The sequence below is a fragment of the Eptatretus burgeri genome, chromosome 11 (assembly GCF_056783735.1).
Source record: "Eptatretus burgeri isolate ZD-2024b chromosome 11, Ebu_testis_v1, whole genome shotgun sequence".
NCBI classification, from domain to species: Eukaryota; Metazoa; Chordata; class Myxini; order Myxiniformes; family Myxinidae; genus Eptatretus; species Eptatretus burgeri.
This window is the reverse complement of record NC_140971.1, coordinates 42,690,178-42,717,372: the sequence shown is the minus strand read 5'-3', so window position 1 is coordinate 42,717,372 and position 27,195 is coordinate 42,690,178. Positions and strand designations below refer to the sequence as shown.

Below are 27,195 nucleotides of genomic sequence, written 5' to 3'. Positions count from 1 at the left end.
CTGTGTCTGTGTCTGTGTCTGTGTCTGTGTCTGTGTCTGTGTCTGTGTCTGTGTCTGTGTCTGTGTCTGTGTCTGTGTCTGTGTCTGTGTCTGTGTGTCTGTGTCTGTGTCTGTGTCTGTGTCTGTGTCTGTGTCTGTGTCTGTGTCTGTGTCTGTGTCTGTGTCTGTGTCTGTGTCTGTGTCTGTGTCTGTGTCTGTGTCTGTGTCTGTGTCTGTGTCTGTGTCTGTGTCTGTGTCTGTGTCTGTGTCTGTGTCTGTGTCTGTGTCTGTGTCTGTGTCTGTGTCTGTGTCTGTGTCTGTGTCTGTGTCTGTGTCTGTGTCTGTGTCTGTGTCTGTGTCTGTGTCTGTGTCTGTGTCTGTGTCTGTGTCTGTGTCTGTGTCTGTGTCTGTGTCTGTGTCTGTGTCTGTGTCTGTGTCTGTGTCTGTGTCTGTGTCTGTGTCTGTGTCTGTGTCTGTGTCTGTGTCTGTGTCTGTGTCTGTGTCTGTGTCTGTGTCTGTGTCTGTGTCTGTGTCTGTGTCTGTGTCTGTGTCTGTGTCTGTGTCTGTGTCTGTGTCTGTGTCTGTGTCTGTGTCTGTGTCTGTGTCTGTGTCTGTGTCTGTGTCTGTGTCTGTGTCTGTGTCTGTGTCTGTGTCTGTGTCTGTGTCTGTGTCTGTGTCTGTGTCTGTGTCTGTGTCTGTGTCTGTGTCTGTGTCTGTGTCTGTGTCTGTGTCTGTGTCTGTGTCTGTGTCTGTGTCTGTGTCTGTGTCTGTGTCTGTGTCTGTGTCTGTGTCTGTGTCTGTGTCTGTGTCTGTGTCTGTGTCTGTGTCTGTGTCTGTGTCTGTGTCTGTGTCTGTGTCTGTGTCTGTGTCTGTGTCTGTGTCTGTGTCTGTGTCTGTGTCTGTGTCTGTGTCTGTGTCTGTGTCTGTGTCTGTGTCTGTGTCTGTGTCTGTGTCTGTGTCTGTGTCTGTGTCTGTGTCTGTGTCTGTGTCTGTGTCTGTGTCTGTGTCTGTGTCTGTGTCTGTGTCTGTGTCTGTGTCTGTGTCTGTGTCTGTGTCTGTGTCTGTGTCTGTGTCTGTGTCTGTGTCTGTGTCTGTGTCTGTGTCTGTGTCTGTGTCTGTGTCTGTGTCTGTGTCTGTGTCTGTGTCTGTGTCTGTGTCTGTGTCTGTGTCTGTGTCTGTGTCTGTGTCTGTGTCTGTGTCTGTGTCTGTGTCTGTGTCTGTGTCTGTGTCTGTGTCTGTGTCTGTGTCTGTGTCTGTGTCTGTGTCTGTGTCTGTGTCTGTGTCTGTGTCTGTGTCTGTGTCTGTGTCTGTGTCTGTGTCTGTGTCTGTGTCTGTGTCTGTGTCTGTGTCTGTGTCTGTGTCTGTGTCTGTGTCTGTGTCTGTGTCTGTGTCTGTGTCTGTGTCTGTGTCTGTGTCTGTGTCTGTGTCTGTGTCTGTGTCTGTGTCTGTGTCTGTGTCTGTGTCTGTGTCTGTGTCTGTGTCTGTGTCTGTGTCTGTGTCTGTGTCTGTGTCTGTGTCTGTGTCTGTGTCTGTGTCTGTGTCTGTGTCTGTGTCTGTGTCTGTGTCTGTGTCTGTGTCTGTGTCTGTGTCTGTGTCTGTGTCTGTGTCTGTGTCTGTGTCTGTGTCTGAGTGTGCTGGCGCCTGTCCGTTAAGTAAGCCTGTAGAAGATCTTTTATTGTTGTTACTGTGAATAATCTTGCGTCAAGTCTGCACTGTCTACTTTGGTAAGTTGCTTATATAATTGTCGCACCCCCCCCCCCTCCACACCCCTCTCCTCTTTCCCTGCGTTACATACTCGATAAACCTTTGTTGTGCCACATGCTTTTCCTCGCTCGCTTGTAAATAAATAATCATCATTAGAAATGTTCCCAGCTCGCCTTTGTCTTTTCCCTCATTGGTCCAGCATGGTTCGGATCCAGGTTTAACCGGGTCTTTATTCCCAACGGTCCGTTCCTTCGAGCTGGTACATCCTTGGCAGTGTCGCTCGGCTGCATCCGATCTGGAAAGGTGATCCGATCCGGTTCTGACAAGGCGTACCGAGGGCGTGGTTAAACCGTCTGGTTAATTGGGTAACCCAATTCCATAGGCGGGAGGACCCGAGGTCACGCGGTTGAGTTATTGGCGTTCACGATCGGTTAAGCGACCCGCCGCATCACAAAATTATCCGTGAGCAACAGCCTACAATTCTGGGGAGTCTGGTGGGAATCGATGTAGCTTCCCCCACCTTGTGGTCTTCTCACCCGACCCCGCCGGCCCGCATCTATCTATACATCTCGATTATAATACCAAGCTTGCACACTAAAAACTCGGCTCGCCGTCACACGATCCCTATGAAATTGCTGTGGCACTTAGCGGACATGCCGACAATGTTTGGGAAGTCTTGGCGTTCCATAGTACCACTTGCATTTTGCACAATGCGTATTTTTGTCATTCCCCATGTACGGTCTGTCGTCTGCTACCAGCTATGTTGTACTGCTATCCCGTGTGTGTGTGTGTGTGTGTGTGTGTGTGTGTGTGTGTGTGTGTGTGTGTGTATATCAAAAACATGTAGATGGATTCGGACGAAACTTGGTGGACATGTTGGTAGTTTGAGAAGGAAGAATTGATTCAATTTTGATGAAGATCCAAATCCGGATCTGATTTTTTTTTTTTTTTTTTTAAGTGTGCTTCACCATTGAGAGACGGGGCCAAAAATGATACATAGCATATTTCAAAAATATATTTGGCCTGATATGTTCTCGTGGATCAGGCATTGCATGGCGGAGGTAAGTGCTCTACCGAGTGACCGAGTTAAACTTGAGCTTCTGAGATTAGGACTTTGTGGATTTTATCCTTAGAATCTTTAAGCCAAAGTGAAAAAATTTTTTTTTTTTTTTTTTTTTTTTTTTTTTTTTTTTTTTTTCCTCCTTCTTCCCCCCCCCCCCAAGTATGTTCCTTTCCTTCCCAGCCATACTTTTGTTTTCCAATTAATTTAGCCTATCGTCATGTCATGGTACATGTTTATTATTGTTGTAGTTTTTGGTATGACTGGAAGGGGTATCCACCGAAAAATTAACTTTCACCCTTTAGTCCATTGGGACCATACTCTGTACAGAGCGTTGGTGCTGCCGAAGCGTCTCCTTGGCTATTGGGCACAATCCTGGACAGGTCGCCACTCTGACGCAGGATACTTGAATGACTCGGTCATCCCAGCAAGCTGGTACTCATTTTGCCGACCTCGGAAGGATGACAGGCTGAGTCAACCCCCTGGTGAATTAATTCAGCGGGCAACGAGGCTTGAACTCAGGACCCGCGGATCCCAAGCCGCCACCCTAACCACTGAGCCAACACCAGGCTACACCCTTTAAAAGTCGTGCAAATAAATTATCTTCCTGTTTGCGGCCTTGCTCAACTTCAGATTATGTTTGTAGATTGGGCTTGGGTTATGGTATCCCCTATAGGACCATTGTTCCCGGCTGGAAGCATGCAGGGACGGACGCAGGCATGCTGAGACAGAGCTCCTCTTGTATTGTAGGTTTATTTATTTATTTATTCTTCCCTTCCCTCCCCCCCCACCCCCCTCTCCCTGCAATTTTGCATTCAAATATTAAAACGATCTATTGTGATTAAATGCTTTGATGTGTACAAGGAGTGTTGACGCAGGAAGAGGCCATTTGGCCCATCATGCTTGTGCTCCACCAACAGACCAATAAAAATCCATCTCAGGCCACAGACCCAATGGGGGTGGGTTGGGGGGGGGGAGGGTGCCATATACAGTATTGTTATGACTGGAATTTTTATTTATTTATTTGTGGAAAAAGCTGGACCCTTCCACAGATATCGCAATCACTGTACATGTAAACGATCACCCGTCCGCCGCACTCATGCCACCTTCAAGTCGTGATAATATCCACATACCCATCTCGCTCCAAGACATCTAATTCTGGTTTAAACCTGTCCTCTGTTTCCACTCCTATTAACGTTCCAGAGACCAATCTATGCATTAACTACCTTTGGTCCAATCACCTATTTATCAATCCTGAAGGATATTCTTGAGACTCGTTCAATGTGACCCCCATCCCCCCCCCCCAGATTCTGCTTAATTTGCAGGACTACAATCCAATGTACATAATTTAAAGTGGTTCAACACTCGTGTATACCAATGGTTGCTAAGGCCTCTAATGGTTCAAATGCAGTGTTTCTCTTCCAAGTTACTGCTCATCTTGGCCCAAAGAAAGCTGACAAATTGCACAACATGCTCTTCAGACTTGGCAAAGTCACATTGTTCTCTTCTTTTATTTCCGTTGATTGAGATGACCTTTAGTCGTCATGCACGTAAGTGTTTGCACAAGATCCTCTTTATGCTTTGTTGCTTGGCAACTCGCAAAGAAAAGAATGCTGTTATTTAAAGGGAAATCCTGTACATTCCCTGCTCTTCTTCATCTTTGTTTCCCTCAATTTCTCCTTGTTTTTTTTTTTTTTTGTTTTGTTTTCTTCTTTTTTGTCAATGCTCTACCTCTGACATTCAAGGAACTTTAACCCAGGAGGTGGCCGTTTGGTTAATCATGCCTGTTATTATCAGTACAGCCTTAATCCAATCATGGTGTTTTGTGGAACAGTGTGCCAAGCATCTCAGGACATCACCCAATACTATATATATATATATATATATATATATATATATATATATATATATATATATATATATATATATATATATATATATATATATATATATATATATATATATATATATATATATATATATATATATATATATATATATATATATATATATATATATATATATATATATATATATATATATATATATATATACAGTAGACGAGGCGTAAGTCGTCATCATCGGGACCGAGAAAAAAAGTGACGACTTAGAAATGCGACGACTTACGGATATGCGAACATTCATGATGACTGTGGGGTGAAGGATGAAGTCGCGCATGGCCTGGACACGTATGTGTGAGAGCCGGCTATTGTACCAAAAGGAAAACGCAATCCTCGGGGCATAGGTGGGGGTTCATTGGTGAGTTGGAAAGTGATCAAGCAAAGATGGAATTCATGAATCAGTTTATCAAAAGTAAAGATAATGAACAACTGTAAGACAACTCATATACCATCAGTGATGGTATGGTGACAAATTACATGACACAGTCATCGTGGTGATGATTACCACTCAATGCCTATGTGTGAGTGACTGCGGTAATGTACAAAACAAGCCAATATAAAACCATGATCGGACTTTCAACACGAAGCTCGATTGATCCTTTACTCCTTCACGAAGTAATCCGTTATGTTAGACTGCCTCAAACTATTGGGCATCTGGTGCATGAGAAAGGACTCAAACCGGTCATTGTATTCCATGATGTTGTCAGGGCAATCCTCCACCAAAAGACAGTTTCGGCGGATCCACGCTGCCTGATTCGCCGCACCTCTTGACCTTGCCGATTCCCCGCCTCACTTTGAATCTCTCTATCCAGTGCATCGGCAAGGTCTCGGAATCATCATGCCCGAGGTCCGCAGCGAATTTACGTGCCTTCAGCAGCAACATTTCACTGTCCAACCGAATATTTGGCTGAGCCGACATTTGCCGAAACCAAATGATGAGCGCGTCATCGACATCTTCAAAGGACACACGGTTCACACTTACCACCGGCCTCGTGATCTTCTCCACTTGTCCAAATATCTTGCCCTTATTCTTCAAGATACCGTTCAATGTCTGCCGTTTGATGTCCAACTTCTCAGCTATGGCTGTTTTCTTCATCAGTGGATTTGCCTCGCAAAACTGGATAATGTCGTATTTTTCTTGGTAGATTTTAGTTGTAAGCTTACGCTTAGTCGCCATTGTCCTGCCTGCAGTGCGATCAACGTGTGTACGCAGTTATAAGTAGCCTATCACTGACGGTGTAAACCAATGAGTGAGCATCACAATTCCATGAAATCGGGCTTCTCACGAGGCAGCAGTTCCGTGTGACGAGTTAGGAGTGGTAATTTACTTGAGTTTCCATTATGCGGAAACGGACAACATCCGACGACTTAGAGATGACGACTTACAGAGGGATGACCCTTTATTCAAAGGGATTTAACATGAGATAAATTCGGGACTTTTTGACGCTGCCGACTGAGGCGAAGTGACGAGTTACACGCTGCCGACTTACGCCTAGTCTACTGTATGTATATACTTGACATGTATACAAGATGGCTTCAAAAGCAATTTCGTTTGTGCAATTATTGTGGAACATCTGAGGCCCGGTCTATTAACTATATCTGTCTCCTATTCTGATTTCTAATTCAACCCTTTCCTTTTAGCCTTGGTACAAATCAGGCAAGCATTCATGCCATGCAATATACAATTGAATAGCAAAAACACCACAAAGCCTCCCTTGGCTTGGAACCACCACCAAACTCCCTACAAGCACACTACATGTGCATGGCATGCCATTATTTCATTCAAATCTGCACACCAATTTCCAATGACATCTCACCTTGCTTCACTCCTCTCTCACCTTGCTTCACCCCTCGCTCTCCACACTTCACCACTTCAACTACCAACACCTTCCACATACGGGAAAAATATTCTCATACCTCTGTATCACTACAATTCACCACTTTACGGAGAAGTACTGCACAACTCGGGCTGGAAGCGGAGGTGAGCAATGGACGTTGATAGCTCGACCAAATCTCGCCGGGGATGTGCCGGGTGAGCACGTGGGATTGATACGACCCTCGTCCAGTCGCCAGAACGTGGCAATGTGGGGTCGTGGGAAGGGAGATCCAGGAGTTTAGTGCAGTGCCCGGGTGTGCATTTTGGCTCATGAGAGGGGGCCTGTGGGTGGTGGGTGTGCATTGCTATTCAGCATTCAGACTGCACTCGGAGCACGTTTAGGGCCGGGGTGTCTGCTCATACTCTAAGTTGAGTCAGGAGCTCCAGTCCGTGGCGAGCCGGATGGGCAAATTAGACCATTTCCAGCCATGAGAGCCTGGCAGGGCATGACTCGGGCCACTGTGGCACAATAGAGGAGTGGGATTCAGGACACAGCGCGTCGCTTTCGGGTCGTCACCCCACCATTCGCCCAGGGCTTATAAAAGGAGGAGCACGGAGCCGCTCGCTCTCTGCTTCGCCCTCTTCTTCTCTGCTCCTCTTGGCTCTGCGTTGGCTGCTCCTCATTGCCTCTGGCCCTGGGCTGGCTCTTTACTCGCAGTTGGTGTGCAATTGAGACGTTCTTCTTGAAGACCAGTGTGGAGCGCACGTTGCCACGAGCCCTGGCCAAGTGACAAAGCTGGAGATAACGCGACAACTCTTAAGGTGGGAACGCTGAAGCGGAGCATCCAACGGAGGTACATGCTACACTCTCCGACCTATGCACGATTAGGTTAGGGATCTTTCATCTCTTTCCACCCCTCTATCTCTTTCCACCCCTCTATCTCTTTCCACCCCTCTATCTCTTTCCACCCCTCTATCTCTTTCCACCCCTCTATCTCTTTCCACCCCTCTATCTCTTTCCACCCCTCTATCTCTTTCCACCCCTCTATCTCTTTCCACCCCTCTATCTCTTTCCACCCCTCTATCTCTTTCCACCCCTCTATCTCTTTCCACCCCTCTATCTCTTTCCACCCCTCTATCTCTTTCCACCCCTCTATCTCTTTCCACCCCTCTATCTCTTTCCACCCCTCTATCTCTTTCCACCCCTCTATCTCATCCCCTTTGGACACACAAAAGAGCATCATTACTGACTCGCAATCCCATTTTCCTCTGGCACGACGCCGTACCCTCCCCCCATATTGCACCACACCACACCTCCCACACCTTAGACACCAGTATTTCTCCCACCTACCTCTCCCTAAGCATACTGGGTTGCGTTGGTCGGCCGTCCATGCCAGGTATTGCGAGGCCATTTGTCCTCCTTTGCTCTTTCTTTCTGGCTATCTAATCTTGTGTGTGTGTGTGTGTGTGTGTGTGTGTGTGTGTGTGTGTGTGTGTGTGTGTGTGTGTGTGTGTGTGTGTGTGTGTGTGTGTGTGTGATGGTGCCTGTTATAGCATAGGTTAAGATTGTAGAAGTGATAACAGGATAATTGTACTGTCTGTTTTTGTAAATTGTTTGCCTTTTGTCGCACCCCATGAATTCCTTGCTATCCACTGCAGTACATAATAATAAATCCATTCACTGTGCCACATACATTTCCTCACCTGATTGTAAATAAATGCTTGCGTAGAAATGTTCCCAGCTCATTTTCATCTTTTCCTTCATTGGTCCAGCATGGTCCGTATCCTATCCTAGCCTAGCCGGGAGGTTATCCCCCCTACGATCTGTTTTCTTGCCGGTAGGTCCTTGGCAGTTGCGCTCGGCTGCATCTGATCCGGTAAGGTGATCCAGTTTGAACAAGGCTTGTCCCCCCGGTAATTAAACCACGTGACCTTTAGGTAAACAGTATCAGACGGAGGACCCAAAGTCACGTGATCAATTTATTGGTGTTCACCATCGATTAGCGACCCGCCGTGACACATTTATTCGTGTGTGATTGCCTGCGATTCCGGAGAGTCTGGTAGGAACCCGAGGGAGCTTCCCCCCTCATTGTCTTCTCGCCCCCGACCCTGTGTCCTCAACGATACAACACGTATTTTATATATTGCAATCTTGAATTCTAACTCAAGGTGTTGAAATATGTTGTTCCATCTTTCATTTATTGTTATTATTATTATACATGTACATGTAATACAATTTTATTTTTTATTTTGCTCTTATGAATTTCAGGTGTAACTTAAATAATGAACACAAGTCAATTGAAAATATTTTTTGTTTTATTTAATTGTAATGAATGAAAGATTTTGCATTTAACCCAAAATGACTCCACACGTCGGCCTTTCATCTCCTTTATGTTATTATTATTATTGGCTGCTCTTAGAGCACCCTTATTCTGGACATTTCCGTCTGTCTGTCTGTCTGTCTGTCTGTCTGTCTGTGAAACTTTGGTCAAGCCTAGGGGCTAAACCACTCAACCGATTCCAATGAAAGTTGGTAGGTAGGACCAATATTTCTGGGAATCGTGTGCTTTCGAATATGGGACCCCGGGCCCGAGCAACGGCATAGCAACGGCATAGCAACGGCCCTTTAAAATGGTCAAAAAAATCAAAATAAAATCGAAGCTTTGGGTTCTGTGTGCAATCTATCTAGCTCCCTTCATGCCAATTTGCAGCCCTAACAAAAATATTTGTAGGAGGAGATAGGTTTTGGGCGAGTACATGTTGAACATTTCAGAAACGGTTAATTGCGAATATCTCTAAGAGAAAGAGTCTGATTTTGATGAAACTTGTGTGAAATGTGTCCAATGTGGCTAGCATGTACACAAAAATGAATGGTTGCTATGCACACCTCCGTTGCTTAGCAACAGCTACAATACTTTATCGTACATCGTACACTTATTGTGGACTGTACAAAAACATCAATACTTCTGAAACTGGACCTCCGATGGACCTGTTTTTTTTTTTTGTTTTTTTTTTGTGCCCAAGGAGAATGTCTTACAGCATCGTATGAAAAAAACGAGCCGGTAGGCAACATGGCTGCTCGCTCTCAATGGAAAGCTGGCCGACGCGACTAGCCGATATCCATGTACATGCTATCAATCAATTTAGCACAATAAATATGATTATCACAGCCCTCTTAGTTTGCGCCCAGAAACCCACCTTGTGAAATTTCAGGCATGTTTTCAAAGACTCTAACAAATGGCAGCCCTGGTAATTCCATTTATCTATTCGCTAAAGATTTTATTTTTTTATATGATGCTGTAAGACATTCTCCTTGGGCACAAAAAAAAAACAGGTCCCTCGGAGGGCCAGTTTCGGAGGTATTGATTTTTTTTTTTTTTTGTACAGTCCACAATAAGTGTACGATAAAGTATTTTAGCTGTTGTTAAGCAGCAGAGGTCTGCAGAGCAACCATTCATTTTTGTGTACATGCTAGCCACATTGGACACATTTCACCCAAGTTTCATCAAAATCAAACTCTCTCTGAAAGATATTCGCAGTTAACCGTTTCTGAAATGTTCGTCATTTACTCGCCCAAAACCTATCTCCTCCTACAAATATTTTTTATTAAGGGGCTGTCACACTGACATTTTAGCCAGTGTATGGCAACGTATCAAAATGTATGTAAAACGCTGGCGTACGCTGAACTATTGATGTTTTTTTAATTTTTGGTGTATTCATAACGAGTTGGACGTATGCACAACGTATTGTTGCGGATTCGCGTGCGAACGGCCACGTAACTCTAATCGCGGCACGTCGCCCACCGGACGGACAATCCAGTCGTGACCCTCTCGGACTAACGCCGGGAACCAGTCACGGGTGGACCTTTCGGTCTCACCGCGATCGTGCCAATCGGCCCCCGCGTGGGATAGGGTTGCTCGCCAAATTCGACCTACCTAAGTACCCACACGGAGGGTAGACCGGGCGATCGCACCTCGCCGCAGGTCGACTTCGGACACGGGCCACTTAAGCGACCCGTTCCGTACTATCGGGATAACCGAGCGGTGTTATTCGTCGGCCTCGACGGTTCGATTAATTATCGGGCGTCTTAGCCCACGACCAACCCTTTACGTGAAGCAAGATGGGGATTCAATGAAAGAAATGACGAAGCGAAGCGGGAAAACAGTTCAACAATAAGCACATTTATTTCGTGGCACACGGGAAGCACACATATACAATTCCACCAAAAGCACATGTAAAAGAAGAAGACAAAAAGCAAATGCAACAATGCAGATCTATCCGACTACCGGGCACTCGGCAACACTTATACAATTTTACTTCACAGACGGCGCCGACAACACATATTCCCAAAGCAAAAGGAAAGAGAACCACCCTCCAGGATGAGGGGGGTAGGCGGGCCTGGGGCCGAGACCGTGTCGGGCCTACCCGTCTGATGATGAGACGCGAAGTGGCGGTGGTGCCTCAACTCCGCGGGCCTCGCGGACAGTGTCTGGTAGGGGGTGGGAAGGGGACCCCCTTTTGTCGCACTATCTCAGCGCGGGGGGAAACAGGAGGGGGTTGCTGATGCTCGGGGAAAGGAGGATTTCACAAAATCTCGGGTCCCGCGACGAGCGTCTCCACCACGACCTCGGTCGCGCCGCCGGCCTTTCCCTCCGCAGTTCCCCGAATCCGACGTGAGCACCCCCTCGTCCGCCTTCGCCGCCGCCGCCTCTCCACAGCTCCGTCCTCTTCACTCCGACTCCGCGAACTCCCAACTGCGAACTGCTTCTCCGAACTCCAAAACTCAACTCCCTCCACTTCCAACTGAACTCGTCTGACGAACGCAGTCGTTTTTATAAGCCCCGTGGCTTCGCTCTTTCATCTTTGACCCTCTGCCTCCGACCTTTCACCTCGCTCCCCATTGGCCCGAGGAAAAGTGGGCGTGAATGCTTTTTGATCCATGAATTTGCATATAGCGACCGCCCTCCAACGCCCTGGAGGCGGGGCCAAATCGCCCCTCGCTCACCGATTGGACGGAACAAAAGTGGGCGTGAGTCGTTTTTGATCCGTTTTTCTTCGGAAAGTCCGCGATGCTTTTGAACACGCTGCTCAGTGCGCGCCCTATACGAGTCCAGCATCGGTGCCCAAGAGTGGCGCGAGATGACGGTGATGCGATGGTGGCGAGTTGTGACGGTAAAGGTCGTGGCGGTTGTGGTGAAGCGGCGTTGTGGTTGGTGGTTGTTGTGATAGCTGTTGAGACGTGGTTGGTGGTGGTAATAATGGCGGCTGGTCCAAAATAAAGATAGTAAAAGAAAAACGGCTATCCTGAAGAGTCGCAGCCCTCATGAATGACATTTATTCCCTCTAGACAACGGGTTTGGGCCGAACTACACATATACTTACCGAGATATCTCACCTAAGGGACCTGAATGGTGGTTTGCGAATTTGGTCAACCACCACAGTATTATTAATGTACAACCACCGTTTTGTATTAATGTACAACCACAGTACAACCACCGTTTCGTTGTCTTATAGATAACTTATACCAACGAATGCTTAGCGTGTTGTCTGCGTTCACAACGTATGGCCAACGATAGTCTAATGTATGCATAGTGCGCAGCAGCGTATCGCCGACGATCACGTGGCGTAGCCTATTAAAAGGCTGCCACTCGACGATTCAAATCATAACCGCACTAGACATCGAAGTGTCAACATCACCGTCATGCCCTGTCGCACCTTGACGTTTTAGCCAGCGTTTGCCGACGTATGAAAAATTTGGCGAATACGTTGTGGGTAAGTTTTGTATACGTTAAGAGCATGCTGGCATACGTCCTAGTACGTCGACAAATTTTAACATGCTCAAAATTTTTCGACATATGACTCACGTTCCGCATACGCTGGCCATAAGTTGTAGGCACGTTATGCGATCATTGACACGCGTCGACACACGTTACTTGTAAGTTACTCATAAGTCAACACGTCGAGGTAATGTTGAGCATACCCGAAACTTATTTCTAACCTATGAGTAACGTGCTTTGAACCGATGTGTAACGTATCTCCAACGCACATAGACGTATTTGATTGATGTCGTCCGGACGACCACAGAACTTACTGAACGGGTTTCTAACTTGCAGCTACCGTATAATGGCGTATTGGCAGCATTCAGGGGAATTGGTATATAAAAATGGGCTTCACAGGAGGAACCGGTCAGTGTTCCAGACTCCATTTTTTTTTCTTCTTCTTTGGCATGACGGTGATGTTGACACTTCGATTTCTAGTGCAGTTATGATTTAAATCGTTGAGTGGCAGCCTATGAATAGCCTACGCCACATGATCGTCGACGATACGCTGCCGCACGCTATGCATATGTTAGACTGTCATTGGGCATAAGTTGTGAACGCCGACAACACGCTAAGCATTCGTTGGTATAAGTTATCGAAACATTCTGTGTACGTTACTAATACGTTATGCATTTGTCCAACTCGTTATGAATATGCCAAAAACTTTAAAAAAAAAACATCAATAGTTCAGTGTAGAAAAACATTTAAAAAAAGCCGAAGAAAACTTCGAAGAATGCTGCAAAGAAGTCTCCTGGCCGTGGCCGTGGACGCGGACGCAAGGAGGATCCATCATCACCCACACCCTCCCCATCACACTCACCTACGACTACTGACATGGACCTACTACTACTAATGACATGCTCACTACTACTACTGATACTACTGACTGTGTGTGTGTGTGTGTGTGTGTGTGTGTGTGTGTGTGTGTGTGTGTGTGTGTGTGTGTGTGTGTGTGTGTGTGTGTGTGTGTGACCGTCTTTTAAGTAGCAACTGTTAAGTGCCTGGTACATTATTTGCATTTCATTTTTATTATTCGGATAACTCTGCTCCTTGTGTGTTCCCTCCCCCCCCCCCCACCCCCATTATAAATGAATCCCCTGTTAAATGTATTGGTTCGTCCTTGTCCTTTCTTTTATTGGTTTAACACGGTGCGTGTTGGAGAACGAGACAGGCTGTTGCCGCTGTAAAGGGATATTTGGACCGACGAAAGCTCGGTGATCATCCGGTTGGGTCGCACATGGTTCGAGTACGCTAGCGACTCGTTCCGTATGAGCATCGTCGAGGGTGAATTTCCCCGGTAGTTTGAACGACGTGGGTATTTAGGTAAATTGAAATTGGCAATCAACTCTACCCCACGTGGTCGACCTATTGGCAAACTTCGGTCCGATAAGGGACCCGTCGGCTCCGGAGTTATCCGGCGTGACGACCTATAAATTCTGGGTGATCGGTGGAGTCGACCCTACTGCTCCCTCTAGCAGTCGTGCTCGTCGCCGATACCCGGCCCCGCAACAATACTACGCATCACTCCTTGTAAAATTCCTCCTCGTGTTGTTCACACACAAATGTGGGCACGGAACGTCTGAAATTACTGAATTTGAGGACTTGCTCCATTGCACTTCCTGCTTATGAGACGTGTGTTGATCCCCATGGGTCTGGAACTGTGAACCTGAATAGCACTAAGTTCCTTGACTTTGCAAAAAGCCATGGACTTGGGATGGCCGGTTCATGGTTTCAGCACCCACAAGTTCATCGCTGGACTTGGTATCCCAATGCTGGTGGTGTGGCAAAGGAGATTGACCATGTCATCGTTGATGGTCACTGGAGGATGACCCAGAACTGCAGGGTTTACCGGAGTGCTCAGTTCCTAGATACTGACCACCGGCTTGTTGTAGCAACTCCTAAGTTGCACCTTAAATCCAGGAGAATGGTACCATTCCAGCCTAGGCTGGATGTTAGCAAGCTCAAGGATGAGAGGGTAGCTGAGTGTAGATTTGGGAGGTCCTGAAGAGTTCTGGAGTGCCTTCAAGACCACCGTCCTTGATGTTGCCGGTGGATGTCTTGGAACTCACCTGTAAGGCAAAGAAGAATTTTGTCTCAAGGGACACTGGATACCATTGACTGACTGGACTGGATACTAAGGGTGGACAAGGAGGCCTATGTGCGAGGAATCTGTGAGGCCGTAGAGCATCACCTGTGGTCAAGTGATTCTCGTCCTGCTTACAGGGGAATTCACGCATTGCGTTCAACCAAGCCCATCCCTCAGTGTACTGCAGTTAGAGTAGAGGGTGGTAGGCTCTTGACAGAGGAGTCTGAAGTGAAGGCCCGCTGGGCCGGTTACTTTGAGCGGTTGTACCAGGCTGATACACCAGCTGTCGAGTTGGACGTCAGGGGTGTTACAATCCCTGTTGCTGACCCTCCAATCAACTGTGGTCCACCTTCACTTGTGGAAACACAGGCTGCGGTGAACTGGTTGAAATGACATAAAGCTCCAGGGATCTGTGGCATCCATGCTGAACTTCTCAAACCTGGTGGAAATGCTGTACTCGTGTCGTTGCATGCAGTTCTTTGCTCTGTCTGGAACACAGACATCATCCCAACTGACTGGAAGAGGGGCCTTGTTGGTCGTGTTGTTCAATGATTGACCGTATCCTTGCTATTTGGGTCCTCACTGAACACAGATGAGAGTTTCGGCAGGAGCTGCTTGCAGCTTATGCTGATCTCTGTAAAGCGTTTGATTCAGTGAATCGGGATGCCCTCTGGAGGATTCTTGGTCTTCGTCGGGTGCCACCAAAACTGATCGATCTGATGTCAAAACTCTTCTCTGGTAGTGAGATGTGGTGGTACCATCTCTGACTTATTTCCAGTTTTTACTGGAGTTCGTCAGGGGTGTGTACTGGCCCCCACACTTTTCCGCACTTGTATGGACTGGATTCTCGGGAGGATGTCTGAGAGATCAAGCTATGGTGCATCATTTGTGAATGTCAAGATCTCTGACCTTGATTTTGCGGAGACTTTAGATATTCTTTTGGAGGCCCTCGGGGTGCTGAATGAGGAGTCAGAGCTGCTGGGATTACAGGTTTCCTGGGACAAAACTAAGATCCAGACTTTCAATGACATCTTGGATGCTGCTGTCCTGTCTGTGCCTGTTTGTGGTGAGGATGTTGAGGTTGTGGAGATTCACTTAACTTGGCAGTGATATTCATGTCTCTGCTGGCTGTGAGCCAGAGGTCAACAGATGTCTGGGTCAGGCCTGGGGAGTCATGGATTCACTGGATAATTGGGTGTATCCCTGCCGGTACCTGTGCGGGAGGACGAAAGTCCGAGTCTTCAGGTCCTTGGTGCTTCCAGTCTTGCTCTATGGATGTGAGACTTGAACTCTGACCAAGGATCTGAGACGGAGACTTGATTCCTTTGGTACCAGGTCTCTTCGGAGAATCCTTGGCTATCGCTGGTCGGACTTTGTGTCCAACGAGCAGTTGCTGAGAGACTCAAATGAGATTTGTTACCTGCATAGTCAGTGAGTCAGCTGTGGCTGTATGGACATGTGGCTTGTTTTCCTTATGCTGATCCTGCTCACCAGATTCGCTCAGCGAGGGAGTCTCGTGGGTGGAGGAGGCCAATGGGCCGACCACGTGCCTTGTGGTTGCAGCAGGTTAATCGGCATCTCAAGGAGATGGGGATGGGCTAGGCATCTGCCTGGGGGATGGCCAGACGGAGGCCCCTGGAATACCGGCGGAAAGTGGATGCAGCGACGCGCTGCTCTGGCACATGATCCCATACCTGACTTCTTGCTTGACTATGTTGGAAAGGGCTCTTCCTAATTGAATTTTTCCCTCGAGCAGCATTATTTATGCAGTTCATTCACTTCCAATAAATTGTTGAATTTTGATGGCATTGTGTGATTGACAGGGAGTTCGCGTGTGGATTCCTGATGACAATGAGGTGTGGGTGTCGGCAGTGGTCATGCGAGCCTACACCGATGGGGATAATTGTTTGCATTTGGAACGTGAAGATGGGCAGGTGAGGGCTGGGCCTTCTGTTTGTTTGGTGGGGTTTAAAGGGTAAAATTGATGATGGTTCATTTCCTGCTTTTAAAACTCTTAAATATTATTACATTGCATGAAAGTTGGACAGTGTTAACATCTCTGTTGATGTGTCAAGACTGTTGCTGCTTTATTTTGTTTTAGCTGATTGTTTGTTGCAATTGATGTTTCCACCTTTTCTTTGAAAAAAAAATATATAATTTTTTTAATTTTTTTTGAAATGCATCTCATTTTCACAAATCGCTGTGCATTGAGTGAATGCGAATCATTGCAGACATGTTTGTTGCATTTGTATTGTGAAGTGCAGCCTGTTTGGGTAACTGTGTAATGGATGATTGGTCCTTTCACCACTCAGCGCTTCTTTTGATGGGAAATTTCATTACCATGACAAAGATGGTGAACTTTCCTTGTATGCACATTTAAGTGCTCTCAAATGGAGTTGAATAATATAATTGTTTTGACCCATTTGATGCCAACTCGCCATGTTGTGAAATACTGTCTCATTCATTTAGAAATGAGTGATGACTTTGTGCTGGTTTGATTTGAGGAGCAAAGCTCGTTTTTCCAGAATTGTAGGTCTGAACTTTGTTTAGCCAATAAACCTGACCTTTGAAGTTGTGCAGATTGGAAGACCACTGTCAAAACAAATTGGATTTGAACAATAGCGTGTAACTTGGAGGAAATGATCTTGTTATTGTCGACAACATTTTCTTTCTTTTGCAATTTTGCAGGATTTTCTCAAAGCTTTGGAATTGAAGTTTGGTTAAATTTTATTCTGTGTATGACAGTGGGAATTTCTTTTTTCTCCTTTCTTGACTTTCAAAAAAATTAAAAGTGTGTGTGTTTGGGTGCATCTCTCTACATGCAGAATTTGGGTCGAGCGAAAAATGTTGGGATATGTTCCGCAAAATTGACACTGAAGAGGCTTGAGAATGGCCGTGCATCTCTCAAATGGATTATTTTGGGGACCGATAACTGTTTGCCCCCGTTGAATTGTGGTTACATGACACTCTAGGTGTTGGAGTATGCTGTTGCTCCTCCACACACACCACTGCCATTTCTACGGAACCCAGACTTCCTAGTTGGTGAGAATGACCTGACATCTCTAAGTTACTTGCATGAACCGGCTGTTCTGTACAACCTTCGCCTGCGGTTTCTCGATGCTGGCTCTATATACACTTATTGCGGTGAGCTGGGGTTCCGAGCTTGTTGGGATTCCTTTGTCGTATGTCTTGTTGATATTGGTTAGTGCATTACAATGAATTTGCAAGGTAGTGGAAAAGCAACGAAAATGTTCATAAGTAATTCCCTTAATTGCTAGCTCCACCTTCACTGTCTCCCACTTTCCAACCACAGGTATAGTCCTGGTCGCTTTGAATCCTTATGAAGAATTGCCGATCTATGGTGACGACATGATTCTGGCTTACAGTCAGGAGGGTAGTGGAGATATGGATCCCCATGTATTCGCTGTGGCCCAGGAGGCCTTCACTCAGATGGCGAGGTCGGTTTCTCAAGGACAGGTTTTATTTTTATTTATTTCGGCCAAAACATTTAAGGAATTTTTGTGTATACAGGTGTTCCATGGATATTTGTACCATTGAGCTTGAATTTATAACACCCACACACATTCTTCTCTTTTTTTTCTTTTTTCTCGATATACTTCCAACTTGTAGAAAGCATGACCTCGATTTCTGTGTACTTGTTTTGACAAAGATGCACTTGTGACCCTCAGGGATGAGAGAAACCAGTCGATCATTGTGAGTGGAGAGTCGGGTGCTGGAAAGACTGTTTCAGCCAAGTATGCAATGCGGTACTTTGCAGTGGTGGGGGGATCTACCGGAAACACCAATGTTGAAGAAAAGGTCCTCGCTTCCAACCCCATCATGGAGGTGAAGTAGGAGCAAATAGGAAGAAAAGTTGGATGTAAAAGTGAGGTTTGTGGGTGGTTGTTTTACATCCCCCCCACCCCTATCACCTCGCCTCTCTTCCAAATAACAAATAAAAAAAATATATATATATATTTTAACTTCCAACCATAAAACTAGCAATACCCCCTGTAATGCCACTCCCAACATCCTTGGTATGTAATTACCTCTGCCCCCAAAGATGGATGGAGGTTGTGTTTTTCACCCCTTATGTCTGTCTCTGTGAGCAGGCTATTTCAAAAATAAATTTGTGCATGTTGGGTGTGTGACGAGGACAAATTGATCAGATTTTGTTGAATATCCAGATGTGAGAATTAAAAAAGATTTTATGTGATTCTTCACCATTGAGATAGTTGGACCAAAAACTATATATATAGCAGGATATTTCAAAAAGTTGTGGATGGATGATTTAGGTAGGTGGCAGGAATGAGCCAATTCAACTTTGTTTAAGGTCAGGATGCAGATCTGGCTTATCAGTGGGATACAAAACATAAACTGTTCAGCCTGGTGGAGGTATGCACTCTACTGAGTGCCATTCTAGTTCTTCGATGCTTTGTTCTTTCATGATTAAATCCAAAAAAAGTCTCTGCTTTGTTCATTTGGACTTTGTTTCCACCGTCACATCAGATTATTACACCTTCCTGCATCCTGTTCCTTCACTCTTATCTATGTGATTCACCACTGCATTTGGATTTCCAAAGTGTTGATGCCTTTTCATCTTCTTTTGTCTTTGTATCCTTCTTTCCTTTGCTGAAGTAATAAGCTTTCCAATGATTCCTCATCATATTTGCATGACATCTTCTGCAGTGTTGAAAGGCAAAGAAAATTGGCATCTCGCCTTTTCCCATAAATTACCAACAAACAAAATTGTAAACATTCTGAATACTGCCGAGATAAACCCCCTAAACGCGCATTATGGCTGCCCTTTGCATCGGAATTTACCTGTTTGTACAGGTGTGTAAAGGTCTTCTTGCATGCACTCGCAGGCCATCGGAAATGCCAAGACGATACGCAATGATAACAGCAGTCGATTCGGCAAGTACATCGAGATTGGGTTTAGCAGCTCGTATCATATTGTCGGTGCGAGCATGCGTACCTACCTACTGGAAAAGACTCGTGTTGTCTTTCAGGTACGTCACACCACAGCTCCATGGTTTGATTTTACTGATGCTGTTTACCCTTTGTTGGAATAGTCTGAATAATAAGGGTTATGTTGATAAGGACAGCAGATGGTGGACAGGAAGTACTATTATCTCGTGGATGAGTCGAAGGATTTTGTTGGACCGTGGTTGAGCATGGGGGTGTTGTCGTTTTATTTCCTAGAACATAAGATTGCTTTAAATTGCTCTCCTATCCTTTACCTGGTATGAGTTTGTAGATTTTTTTTTTAATGTATTTGAACAGAATATCTTGGAATACCAAGCTCGAAGCTTCATTGTAATTTGGTTGGTTTGTTTTTAATGGGGATATACGCTTCCTATTCCTATTTTGTTTTGTACTTCAATTCCCAGGAATAATAGGATTTCCTGGCCACTGTATGGCATTTTCTGAAGGTTTAACTTGAAGTTTTTTTTTTTTTTGGGGGGGGGGGGGGTTCTGCTTCCTTGTTTGTCAGTTTTGGAACTTCTGAACTGTTAAAGTATGTTATAACATGCTTTTCATTGTTGTTTTGAAGGCAGAACAGGAGAGGAACTATCATGTATTCTACCAGTTATGTGCCTGTGCAGATCATCCTCAGTATGATGACCTCATGCTCGGTACGTCAATTGCATGCGCCTCTGACCTGTATTCTATCATGATGGACACCCATCCCAAATCCACACTCGCCCATGTCCCGTTCTTTTAAAAGGACATTAAACTAATTTAAAGAAGGATATTTTAGAGCCTGAGTTTTCACTTTCTGTGCACATTTAGTTGGCATCACCCTTGGGTGTGTTCTTTCCGATTTTTGCTGTGAAGCCACATTTTTACCTCCCCCAGCCCCAATTCTGAATGTTATTAGCTCGTGATGCTGACTCTGCGCCTCAGTTTCCTTTCTTCTTCCAACTAATGTTGTTGCCTTTGTCAGATCGGCATAAGATTGTGTTGGTTGCTTGTCATTCTCAACCTCCTCTCGTGTGTGTGGTGTGTGGTGAGTGGTGTGTGTGTGTGTATATCCCCTTTCAAGTCATCTTGTGTTAAAGATCCAGTTTATATACACAAGCTATCATCTAGGAAACAAACTTTTGATTAAAAACAAAAACGGATAAACCCTAACTTCCCACTGTGCCTTAATCCTAATATCATCGTCTTTTAATGCATTTGCCAATGCTGCACTTTGCATGTTTCAGGAGGTGCCGAGGATTTTTTGTACACTAATCATGGAACTACTATGATTGACAGTGTTAATGATGGTGAAGAATTTGAGAAGACGTGTAAAGCTTTCTCTCTGTTGGGTAAGACCCTTGCCTATAACTCAGTTTGTGCGAAATAGCAATTTTAGGTTTCTGCGCTTTTATTTATTTATTTTATTTATTTTTAAATCGTGAGAGATGAATGTTAAAGTAACATATCCCCTTTAATTCCTTTGTTTTGGTAAGCCTGTCTTGCTTTTTATTTTATTTAAAAAAAATTATTCAATACAATTTGTCTTGAGCTCATGTGGGAGCTTGTGCAGGATGGACATTGATGGACGTCGTTATACTTTCACACAAGTTAAAATAAGCTTTATTAGGGAACGGACAAATGCGTGTGGCATTCGGGTTGATAAATCTTATTTCCACACATTATCTTAGATTTTGTATGTAAACACCGGACAGATTAAATAAATAAATAATTGTGAATCTATGGGGACCAACTAATGCATTCCTCATGTTTTTCCAACCTGGAACATGAAGGAATCGATGCTGCACATCAGAGAAGCCTTTTCAAGATTCTGTCTGCGGTGCTGCATTTGGGGAATGTACGAATTGCCTCAAATGACAAGGACGGTGACAACTCTTTTGTTAATGTGAGTTCTGTTTTGGAAGCCATTGTCACAAAATATTTCATTTATTCATTTTCGTGGTTCATGAACATAGTTGCATTTCAACACGAGAGGGCGTAGTTAAATTAAATCATGGCAAGATAAGAAAGCTTGGCCGCCATCATCGTTCTGGCAAAATTGCATTTGAAATACTTGAAAGATGCCGGAAAGCTGCGCTTGTTGCAGTTGTACCAACCGAAGGAGGAGAAACGGTGGAATTTCCTTTCATAAGTGAAGTAGTATAGTTGAGTACATAACGTCAAATGATAACGAGGTAGTCATATTTTACGACTGGACCATGACCATGTTAAAGTTGACCGTCATCATAGATTGACGAACATCAATGTTTAATCCAAACAATTGATGAATTGGTTAAATCATGCATCGGTTCAATATTAAAGTGATTAATTGTAGAAGTAAAATCAAGTTTCATTTATCAAATGAAAAGGTCAGGATTCTGACTCCAACCTGCCGATTCCTGAAAAATTGCTGTGTGTGTGTGTGTGTGTGTGTGTGTGTGTGTGTGTGTGTGTGTGTGTGTGTGTGTGTGTGTGTGTGTGTGTGTGTGTGTGTGTGTGTGTGTGTGTGTGTGTGTGTGTGTGTGTGTGTGTGTGTGTGTGTGTGTCGATTGGTATCTGCATATGTGGGTTTCAGAATGTGTAATGGAGTCCTCCCAGGGTGGGCTCAAAGCAACCCCCTTCTTTTCAGGAAGGGGTCACGATTCATGGACAAAGCTGTGAAGTTTTCTGTTCTCAAAGTTTTTTGTACCGAGGGTCTCTTCAGGATCGTCACTGAACCCCGGACAGCTTCCAACTGTCATTCGTTTCTTATAATATTCCCAGTGATGGTTTTTAGCACACCTGTAAAGTAGTTCCAGGGAGCTTATGGCATGGTGCGTCATCTGTTCATCTGTCTATCCATCCACAAATACAGGTAACTTCTTCTGGGAAACTACACATGTGATTTCAATGAAATTTGACCACAACCTTCATCACCTGGTGTTTGCTTAATGGTTAGGGTGGCGGGCTTTGGATCCTCGGGTCCTGCATTAAAATCCCGCTCAGCTGTTAAATTAATACCAGGTGGGGTTAACTCGGCCTGTCATCCTTCCGAGGTTAATCAAATGAATGCCAGCATGCTGGTATACTGTATCGGAGTGGCGACCCATCCAGGATTGTGCCCAATAGTCAAGGAGACTGCTTGAGCAGCACCAATGCTCTGCACAGAGTATGGGCCCAATCTCCTCTCTCTCCTTCATCACCTGTGATGGCATTTAAAAAAAAAAGCCTTCAGAAGTGGTCTACAGAGGGAGTTTATGGGGGGGGGGAGGAGTAGGTTGCCTCCCCAAAGAGATATTTGCTTTCTTCGGAAACGCTACACACAATTCCAATGAAGCTTCACAACAACCTTCATCACCAATGATGTACCAAAGTTTGTTCACGACATTAGAAAAATCTGCCTTTAAGGGAGGTTGCCCCCCCCCAAAAAATATATATATTTGCCTTCTTCTCCAAAACTACACATACAATTACAATGAAACTTGACCACAACCTTTATCACCCATGATGTACTAAAGTTTGTTCACGACATTAAAAAAAATATTGTGGTCTTGGAAGGTCTATGAGGAGAGGGGGGGTTGCCCCCCAAAATATGTATTTGCTTTCTTTTCTGAAACCACACACACAATTTCGATGAAACTTGACCCCAACCACCACAACCTTTATCACCTGTGATGTACCAAGGTTTGTTCATGGCATTAAAAAAACATCCATAGGTATTTACTTTCTTCTCCATTACATATTTTGTGGGTCATCCATGCCTTCCAGTGGTTACCTCTTTCTCTTATCCAGCCACTACCAGGTTAGCGCCCAGGTGTATTGCCCCTATGTTTAATATCTCTGTGAGGTTATTTGTCATCATTCTTGTAGGTCCAGCTATCACTGGTACAACTTTGGCATTCTTCATCTTCCAGGATCTTCTCACTTCATTCTTGAGGTCTTGGTGTTTGGTCATTTTCTTGATTTCTGCATTGTTTAGTCCAAAATCACTGGTATTGGCACCTCAATCAGCAATGCCTACTTTTTTATTACTTACGAAATCTAAAGATTTCGTAAGTATATTGATGACTTCTGTCGTGTGTGTGTGTGTGTGTGTGTGTGTGTGTGTGTGTGTGTGTGTGTGTGTGTGTGTGTGTGTGTTTGTAGGCACGATAACTCGAGAATGGAAGAAGCTACCAATGACAAATTACACCACGTGATTCAGGAGGGCGATGGCTAATGCTGATTAGATTTTGGTCAAAATCCGTCAAAGGTCAAACATTCGATTTTTGATGGTTTGGTACAGAATCATCGTAGAAACTTGTGGTTTGCGTTGCTACCTTCTCTAGAGATAGCTTTTATTAGACAAGGTCAGAGGTCAAGTTGACGATTTCGTAAGTACCGGTCTATGACTGCTTGTTTATTACTTAAGAAATCTAAAGATTTCGTAAGTATATTGATGACTTCCGTCCTCTGTTTGTTTGTGTTCGTGTGTTTGTTTGTAGGCACGATAACTCGAACGGAAGAAGCTACCAATGTCAAATTACACCATGTGATTCAGGAGGGTGATGGCTCGTGCTGATTAGATTTTGGTTAAAATCTGTCAAAGGTCAAGGTCACAGTGAGGTCAAACATAATTCCGTAAATTCATGTGGAGAAATGGAGTATTTTTGTTTCGGTCGACGTTTCGAGTTCGTTTTAAGTTCGATTTTAATTTTGTCTTCGGTTTTTGCGATTGCTTTGGATGCTTAACACTTGGTTGTTGAAATTCTGGTAAAAAATCGGATATTTTGGAGACGTTTTAAGATTGTATAAAAAAAATTTCACTCGCCGCGTCACGGTTCATCACGTGCTGCAGCGCGCTCGAGCAGACGCGTCGTTGAGTCACATAAAGGTTTTGCGTGTGCGCGCTGACGGTGTTTTCGACAAAGATGGTGTTTGTCATTTTTTTATCCCAATAAAGGTTATCGTCGCATGCCTGACTTGCTAAGCCGTCGGATTACGTAAAGATTGTTGGTGGATGGCCGAATATTACGGTTTTGTGACTGATAAAATAATATTAAATAATTGCGTCGAGAAATGGAGACTTTTGCTTCGGTCGACGTTACGATTTTTGATGGTTTGGTACAGAATCATCGTAGAAACTTCTGGTTTGCGTTGCTACCTTCTCTCGAGACAGCTTTTATTAGACATGGTCAGAGGTCAAGTTGACGATTTCGTAAGTAGCAGTCTCTGACTGCTGTTTATTTTTTGTTCTTTTTTGTGCGGCTAAGTATGATTTGTGATCGCAACGCTTTGTTTTCAATGTTCACGCTCGATGGGATCATTTGGTCGTATGTGAGCAGTTGGTACTTCCATGCTTTCAGTGATTACTTTCAGTTCATGTTTCCACAAATTTTCTGGAACTGGGACAAAGTTTTTTTTTTTTTTTTTTTTTTTTTTTTTTTTTTTTTTTTTTTCAGATGTGCCAGCAGATTACATTATAAACTGTCATTGTGTGTAGGGCTGTTCTGACATGAGTTTGTTTTTGTGTGTGTTCAGTCATTAAGCATTACATATAATTCTCTTTACTAACCCTACCTCCACCCCTCACGTTTCTGTCTCTCTGTCTCTCTCCCACAGTATAGCAATGTTTGGTGAAGCATAACTCTCCCCCCTTCCTTAGTTCCCCCCTTTCCTCTCTTCTCTCCCTCCTCTCTCAACCCCCTCCTTAATACCCCCCCCCCCCCCGTCAGTGAAACGACAAGTTGTATTTGCTAGTATACAATAGATATGGGCTCACACGAAAGTAGTGTAGAAAGAAATATTGTTCAACAAATTATATAATATGGCTTCAATGAAGGGTAAAATAACAGTTATGTCATTGGTACCTCAAATTGAGTGCTAAATCACATAATGGTGGGTATGATTTTACATTGAGCATTTCACAGGAAATCATTGGATTTGATGAAACCCATCATTAAAGTCAGGGAGACCGAGTTGTTTATGTACAATTGGTGGATTGGAGTAAAACCTTTCCACAGTTTTCACGTGAACATTAATGCATCTGGCACATCTGAGTTCTCCGAGCTCAGTTGCCCGGAATCGTGATGGTGGCGAAGCTTGCTAATGTGGCCATCTGATTTGTATGCACTGATTTTAAAGATGTACGAGTTCTGATCTGATTTCGATAACATCACATCAAAAAAATTATCGCAGATTTTTGTAATTATCGCAGAAAAATTATCGCAGAAAAAATTTTGTAAGGGATTGTAACACAAGAATATTTGTTTGAAGTAACTTGGACAAGGTTTTTCTATTTTAATTTGATGTGCACATCAAATCTCAGCAGGTTCAAAGGTTATGTGAGCAGTCCAACAAAATAGCATGTAATTGAGATTGTCAGCTTGGCCTGTGTTGTACTGTTCTTTCACCCATGCAGCGTGCAGACCCTCATCTGAAGGCCTTTTCCCATCTTTTGGGATTGGAACGTGATCAGATGGCTCAATGGCTGTGCCACCGTAAGATTTGCACGACGAGTGAAACGTATGTGAAGCCAATGCTCTGCACGGAGGCTCTGAATGCCCGCAACGCCCTTGCCAAGCACATGTACACGTGCCTCTTCAAGTGGATCATTTCCCGAATCAATCGAGCATTACGCTCTGTTGGGAAAGAGCACTCATCCATTGGTGTTTTGGACATCTATGGGTAAGCCACATCTTGATTACTGACACGTTGATCTGTTTGCCACCTAACAACCATTTTGTCGTGATTGAGCTGAGGTGGAAATATTCCGATGTCCAAGACGGGTGTTGATGTCAACTTCTCAGTCCATCTGAGTATTGCATATATTGCTCGGTAATTATCTCTGCCATTGAAGGTGGATGGAGATCATGTTTGTCTGTTACTTGCGAAATCGAAGATTCGCAGGTATATTGGTTGGTCTGGTCTGTTATTTATTCCAATCTTCATGGAACTTGACCACCTAGTGGGGGCAGTGACAAGCTGGAAGCCTATTTTTGAAGTCAAAAGGTCAAGGTGACATAAATCGTGTTTTCATCCGATTCACTTAATATCTTTCATGTACCGTATATAAAATGGATAAACACTGGACTGTGAACCCTCATCGAGGTGAAGTCTTTGTCGACCCATGTGCGTATGTCTATTAATTATATGTTATTGGACCTTGACTACGTCTTTAATTACGGACTATTGTAACATACCTTTAGAGCCTTCACACCTTTTAAACCACTTGGACTCCTTGACTTTTAAATCTTTGGACCCTCTGGAACTCTTTATACTCCTTAGACCAGGGTTGTCCAATACGCTCGCCATGGCGAATCAGCCAGACTTGTGGCAAATTGATGTTCTTCAAAAGTTTTATTTATTTATTTTTGCAAACAGTTGCTTTGGTGTATTCGTCGTCGTCGGACGGCGCCAGCAGGTTGACTGTATACCCAATATTATTTTGAGCTAACTAAATTGACCAAGGTTGAACTTCTATTTTTAATAACAAATGACCTCCTTTGTACTGACAGCACGACCTGCAGATATTGGCAATCTCTGACCGTCATCCAATTGCTATATTAAAATCTATAATAAACTTCTATTTTTACCTTTGCCCACTGAAGGAAGTTTTTTTTTTTTTTTTTTTTTCACCCTTGTCTGTCTCTGTTTGTTACTTGGCTTTTAGTGAAGACCAAATCCAATTTTGGATCCTAGATTTTTTTTAATTTAAGTATTTCTTTACCGTTGAGAGATGTGGCCAAAACAATATATAGTACAGCAAACTCTCCAATATCATGGGGGTTAGGTTCCTGCAAAATGCTGCGTTCATTAAATAGACTAGCCGTATTTCTGAGAAATGTGCATCCCAGAAGCATTTTTTTGGTAAAAGTTGGGAACATGACTTTTTAACATAATTAAGG

General features: G+C 44.3%; 1 protein-coding gene across 3 annotated transcripts in view; it reads left to right on the top strand.

The window, feature by feature from the left end:
* The window catches only part of LOC147016953 (unconventional myosin-Va-like), a 100,328-nt gene that overhangs the window by 15,561 nt on the left and 57,572 nt on the right, over window positions 1–27,195 (top strand). For all 3 annotated transcript variants that reach the window (XM_085846194.1, XM_085846193.1, XM_085846192.1), the window contains exons 2-10: window positions 16,189–16,299; window positions 17,338–17,509; window positions 17,679–17,823; window positions 18,055–18,211; window positions 19,234–19,377; window positions 19,923–20,004; window positions 20,578–20,682; window positions 21,124–21,236; window positions 25,710–25,975. In XM_085846194.1, coding sequence (XP_085702320.1) covers window positions 16,189–16,299; window positions 17,338–17,509; window positions 17,679–17,823; window positions 18,055–18,211; window positions 19,234–19,377; window positions 19,923–20,004; window positions 20,578–20,682; window positions 21,124–21,236; window positions 25,710–25,975 — 1,295 coding nt within the window. The remainder of the gene's footprint in view (window positions 1–16,188; window positions 16,300–17,337; window positions 17,510–17,678; window positions 17,824–18,054; window positions 18,212–19,233; window positions 19,378–19,922; window positions 20,005–20,577; window positions 20,683–21,123; window positions 21,237–25,709; window positions 25,976–27,195) is intronic.